Source organism: Neophocaena asiaeorientalis, unplaced genomic scaffold, assembly GCF_003031525.2.
Source record: "Neophocaena asiaeorientalis asiaeorientalis breed wild unplaced genomic scaffold, Neophocaena_asiaeorientalis_V1.1 scaffold120, whole genome shotgun sequence".
Classification (NCBI taxonomy): domain Eukaryota; kingdom Metazoa; phylum Chordata; class Mammalia; order Artiodactyla; family Phocoenidae; genus Neophocaena; species Neophocaena asiaeorientalis.
Window position 1 is genome coordinate 884120 of NW_020185322.1, and position 6000 is coordinate 890119.

The window sequence follows — 6000 nt, forward strand, 5'->3', positions numbered from 1 at the left end:
CACCCAATCTACCAGCAATTCCTATCGGCTCTCCCTTCCACATGTTTCCAGAATCCAACCACTTCTCATCACCCCCAGAGCAGCACCCCAGTCCTCCTCCACCGTTCTCTCTCCCCTGGATGGTTTCCATAGCCTCCGAGCTGGTCTCCCCGCTTCTGCCCTTGAACCCATCCATTCATTCTCAACACAGCAACCACAGCCATGATGGAAACACCTGAGTCAGGTCAAGGTACACCTCTGCTCAAAACAGCCCTGCTGTTCCCTCCGACCGGAACATTTTACCTTTAGCTATCCCAATGCAGCCTCCAGATCTTTATTCAAATAGCAGCTCTTCAGCCAGGCCCTCCCTGGCTACCCTGCTTCAAGCCACCATCACCTCCCCCTCCCAAAAATCCCCGTTCCCTGCTTCATTTCTCCCTTAACGTGTATACTAGATAACATACTCTACATCTTCCTGATTCACGTTTTGTTTTGTTTTTTTTCTGGCTTCCTCACCAGAATGTGAGCTCCAGGAAAGCAGGCATTTGTGTCTGCTTGTTCGCTGCTGTACTCCCCGCTACCGTGCACCGGTGCCTAGAATATAGCAGGTGTTCAATAGATATTTTTAAATGTACAAGAGGCTGAATTTATATCACGCCTCAAACAAAGGGCTGAAAAATGCAAACTTCTAACCAATGCCGCAGCTGGGATACCCTCGGGGGGCACTCTGGGGGCTGCCCACCTCTCTGCTCCTCTGGGTAATATTCTTTTAAATGCTTTTCACAGACTAAAATTTTGAGTAGTCTCAGAAAAATTACTCTTAAATCAGTCGGTCAAACACACAAATCACCTCGGGTAGCTCTGCAATCTCCCTCTCCCCCTACACCCACGTGCACACACCTGCCTCCCACAAAAGAACAGGTGAGTCTGTGTTCTACCCGGGCTTTCAGATAAATCGATAATCTGTGTCCTCAACAGGTGTAGATTGAGCAATTTCAGAACAAGGCATGTACGGAAGATACTAGTGGGAAAGACAGCGCTGGTCCCACAGAAATTTCTATTTATACTCCTCCTAAAGCAGCACCCAGCAGGCCCTCATTTCATGGAAAAGCAAAGGCATTGTGCTACTGACATCAAGTGGGATAACACTTCCTGTCCTGAGCTGTATCACTTTGCTAACTAGCCTGGGCATAAAAATGTCCCTCCAAGTAGGGCTAAGCCACTCTAGCTACACACGAAAGCTCCCGAAAAATTATAGTGAGTGCCTTCGTTACCTAGACAAGCCAAAAAAATCTTAGGGTTGTAAGGGCACTTGAAAATCATCCCATCTTCCTTGCCCTCCCCCTGATTTTACAGGTGAGGAAGCTAAGACCAGGTCATGTGGAAAAATGACCAAGCAGCCCACAGGCCACACACCCAGCAGCGGCTGAGTCAGACCGTGAGCCCAGGCCCAAGGCCTCCATGGTGCCCGCTCCAGCCCCCCACAAACAGCAATTACTTCAACACAAAACATTCGGTCTGTAAGAAAAGCGTGTATTCATACCCTGCAGAGATGAAGATCTATTTTCCAGAACATGCCATTTCCATACTCTGGGGGAACAAATGAGGTATATTGGGAGAAGCATTCTGTGTCAACTCTCAGGGCCTCCTCTGTTCAGATGCCTTTCATGGCGTGGCAATTACAGAAGCCACTTCCATGAGTCTGGGGTACTTCCTGGACACCACGGTCAAACCTTTCTTCCCATCTGTATCTTTCTCCAAATGGCCTATTTTCATTGTCTTGGTTCAGAAGACGTGGAAAGACACCTACGGTAGAGATGGCCTGAACGGCCTCGGCAAACGCTCCACAGAAATGTTTCCGACTCCTAATTGCTGTTACACAACATTTATTTGATCCCACATTAATCTGGCGTGCCAGGCAGGGATCTGAAAACACGGCGTTGATTAATAAACAGTAATCAAGCCTTCCCACCCTGTTCAGAGCCAGGGTTAGGGCCTGGGATTCCCCTTCAAAGGGAGCCACACTGAAGGTCATAAGTTGAGAGGTTTCTCCTGAGGCCTGACTCAGGGGTGCATCAGAAAACCCAGGTCCAAACCACACAGTGGGTTCCTTCCCCTATGCTGTCCTTTGCTTCCTCCAGCTCTCTTCCCACCCTTCTGGGCCACCCTTCACTCCCATTTGGCTCCCACCCTCCAGCAAGGTCCCGCTGACCACATGGTCTAAATGGCTTGACCCTCTGGCCTTCAACAGTAGAGGTTGTGCTCTGCATGGAAAGGTACCGGGATCAGACAGCCAGATATCAGATTACAAGGTTTTGCCAAGTGAGTGCTCCTTGAGCCTTCACAGTGCTTTATTTTAAAAGCATTTTAACACTGTGGGCTGACAATCTGGCTCCTGGCAGGGCTTTCCTGCCTTAGGATCCTAAAGGCATATGGTAAAAGTGTGACAAACAAAATGATTGGGCCTGCAGAGTACCTTGGAAATGAATCCCAATTGTAACTGTTGACACCCTTGACTGATGCTAGGTTCCACTGCAAACAAGTGTAGAGCCCAAAGCCAAAATCCACACTAACAGAACCAGAAGTGACTTCTGTTTAGACTCAGGTCAAGATCATTGGACTTGGCCCAGGGCGAAACAGGCATCCTGAACTTTGGCCCACTTCTAGAAAGTCCAAGAGACAAAAAGGTGTTGATAACCCAAAAGCTTTCACATGTTACATGTTTGGATAATTAGGTTTTCTTTACCTTAATATTAAAATTAGCTTGACAAATACTAAAGTTAGTCAAATTATTATTAACATTTGCTGTTACATAATCCACAGAGGGGCTCAACCCCACATGCAGAATCACAAGTTGTTCTGCCTAGATTCGAATATCAGCTCCACTTAATAAGTAGCTCCGGTTTGGCAGGTCACATAATTTCTCTGCTGCCTCAGTTTTTCCATCTGCCAAGTGGGGATAAAAGTAAATACCCACTTCATCAGGTTAACTTGAGAGTAAAATGAGTTACTATACCTAAGGCACTTAGAATAACAACTGGTTCTTGGTATTCATTTAATAAAGTCACCTACCTTTACTACTACTACTATTATTATTATCATGTTATTGAGTGAAAACATTTTTTTTACATCTTTATTGGAGTATAATTGCTTTACAATAGTGAGTTGGTTTCTACTTTATAACAAAGTGAATCAGTTATACATATACATATGTTCCTATATCTCTTCCCTCTTGCGTCTCCCTCCCTCCCACCCTCCCTATCCCACCCCTCCAGGTGGTCACAAAGCACCGAGCTGATCTCCCTGTGCTATGCGGCTGCTTCCTACTACGTTGGGTAGTGTATATATGTCCATGCCTCTCTCTCACTTTGTCACAGCTCACCCTTCCCCCTCCCCATATCCTCAAGTCCGTTCTCTAGTAGGTCTGTGTCTTTATTCCTGTCTTACCCCAAGGTTCTTCATGACATTTTTTTTTCTTAAATTCCATATATATATGTTAGCATACGGCATTTGTCTTTCTTTTTCTGACTTACTTCACTCTGTATGACAGACTCCAGGTTTATTCACCTCATTACAAGTAGCTCAATTTCATTCCTTCTTATGGCTGAGTAATATTCCATTGTATATATATATGTGCCACAACTTCTTTATCCATTCATCTGTTGATGGACACTTAGGTTGCTTCCATGTCCTGGCTATTGTAAATAGAGCTGCAATGAACGTTTTGGTACATGACTCTTTTTGAATTATGGTTTTCTCAGGGTATATGCCCAGTAGTGGGATTGCTGGGTCAGAGTGAAAACATTTTGATCATTTTATTGTTTGTGTTTCACTCTTCTAGAACCCCTGTCAGCACTACAGGACCATAGCAGGAAGCTTCTTTTCAAAGAATTCTTTCCAAGACAGAAGGCAAAGCTTTGGAACCCTAACAGAGACCCATCCCCAGGTTCACGGGGAATGTGGCCAGAGTCCAAGAGGTTGTTCTGCAAGAGCTGTACAGTCTCTCCGTCACCATGAGTCAAGTCCCCATCCTGCCCAGAGGTGGAACCACCAGCAGTCATACCCAAACAGCACCTGCCACAGCAGGAGCCACTCAATGAAGCCACAGCTCATGGGGCTGAGCAGCCCAGCCACGGCAGAGGGGCAGCTACCCGGCTCTCCCGGGAGCAGGAGGCAGTCAGGGGAGCTGCATCCATCTGCTTGGAGGCTGCAGGCAGAGGGACCAGCTCGAGGGGCTCGGGTGGAGATGCGCCTGGCAAAGGAACGCATTCTCTCATGATGGGACTCCACTCTCTCCCATCCCCTCATCTGAGGCGATCGGTCTCAGGATGACCAGCAAGCACACGCTTCTTCTTTCTCGGCAACTTAAGCACCTCAGAGTCACTACCCCAAACCCAAATAAACCTCAATGATAATTTTCTAAAGTTATGGACAAAACCTCACCCCTTAACAGGCCATGCTAAGAGGCAGCCCCAAGCCCCTCTCTATGAAAAGGCTAAGTCCTTTCTGTTTTTTTTCCAACAGACAGAAAGTCTACACCCACAGGTAGACTGTGTTCCTGAAGCGAGCACAACGGCTGGGAGACCCTATTCTCATCCTCGGCAAGTGTGCGTCCCCAGGATCAGAAGCACGGCAGGGATGCTACCTTCACAACTTGGGCTCTGGGGGACCATTGCAGATGCGCGGCTGGGGGAGGGAAAATGACCAAACAACTCAGTGGACCCTGAGCATGGGACAGAAAACAATCTGGGTTTGAAAATGTGGTCCTGGAAAAGCAAACCAACCACAATAGCAAGTAAAGGGGGTTTAAGGAAGACAGGAGAGAAGAGCACACTGATTTCTCTTACGAAACACCTCGTCTATCTCTTCCCAGCCTAATTAACACCTCCATGAACCCCTGCAAAACCTTCGGTTCATACAGCACATATGTGTATGAATGTATATGCTGACAGATACCGATCACATGAGGGGAGAAAATAACTCCAATTTCAGACTCTTCCAGCAGTGCCCGATTCTCTTTCACTATCAGCCTCCCTACCTATTCTGAGGCACTCCACAACAAAACAAACAAAAACCAACTCCTGGGCAGAAAGGGAACAGCAGCTGAATGGAGCAGCACATGCTCGGAGCCTTCCTGCCATGGACTTCTGGTTACTCCGCCACCAGCCTCGGACTACACACAGCCCTAGAGAGAAACCACCGGTACAGCGACCCTCGCAGACCCTCCCTTGGCGACCCGCACCCCAGCGTGTGCTGCCGAGCCTGGTGAAATGGACAGACGCTCAGGTAAGGCTCAGCCCACACGTGACCCTGAACACTGCGAAATTCCTCCCTTCCTTAATTGCGCGGCCATCCAAAGTCTTGCCTACACCTAGTACGTGAAGATGTCAATTCTATAAGGATACATAACGGAAAGACAGAAATGGGAATGCCTGGAGCCCGATTTTCTCGTGACCACGTCTCTCGCGGACACGGTGCACCCATGCACACAGTGAGTAGACGCACGCAGCCAGTAAACAGAAATATCCACCATGCTCAGCCCACAGTCACGCGTGGGGAGAAGTCGAGAAGGCGGCGGTGTCAGGGAAGTGAAAAGTCGCCCGCCTGCGACTGACCCCGAAAGCCCAGAGCCTCCCCCGCCCAGGAGCGGCTCCCACCCGGGCCCGCGGGGCGACCCACGCGGCCGGCACGCAGCGGGGCACGCAGAGCCGAGAACTGGACAATGAGGACGCGGCGACCCGCCGGTTCCTACCGCGGTGGCGGCGGCGGTGGCAGCGGGAGCCACCTCTGCACCCGCGGCCGCTGCCATCTCCACCCTCTACTCCCCGGTCCCCACTTACGTTCCGAGGGTCTCCTTAAACTCGAAGATTTTCTTGATGTCTTCAGCTTGCTTTTTCCAGGAGGAGCTGCTCTCGCCGTTCTCCCGGGCCATGGCAGACGAGGCCGGCGTGCGCAGAGGGCGGCGAGGCGGAGCGGCCGGGGACGCGGGGGGCCGGGGTGGGCGCGCGAGGAGGGGGCGCC

The 6000-nt window shown here is 49.6% G+C and overlaps 1 protein-coding gene across 1 annotated transcript in view; it reads right to left on the reverse strand.

Moving 5' to 3' along the window:
- CAMK1D (calcium/calmodulin dependent protein kinase ID) overlaps positions 1–5969 on the reverse strand; it is a 406078-nt gene extending 400109 nt beyond the window's left edge. The window contains exon 1 of the mRNA XM_024734155.1: positions 5820–5969. Coding sequence (XP_024589923.1) covers positions 5820–5911 — 92 coding nt within the window. The 5' untranslated portion in view covers positions 5912–5969. The remainder of the gene's footprint in view (positions 1–5819) is intronic.
- Positions 5970–6000: the final 31 nt, after the last annotated feature.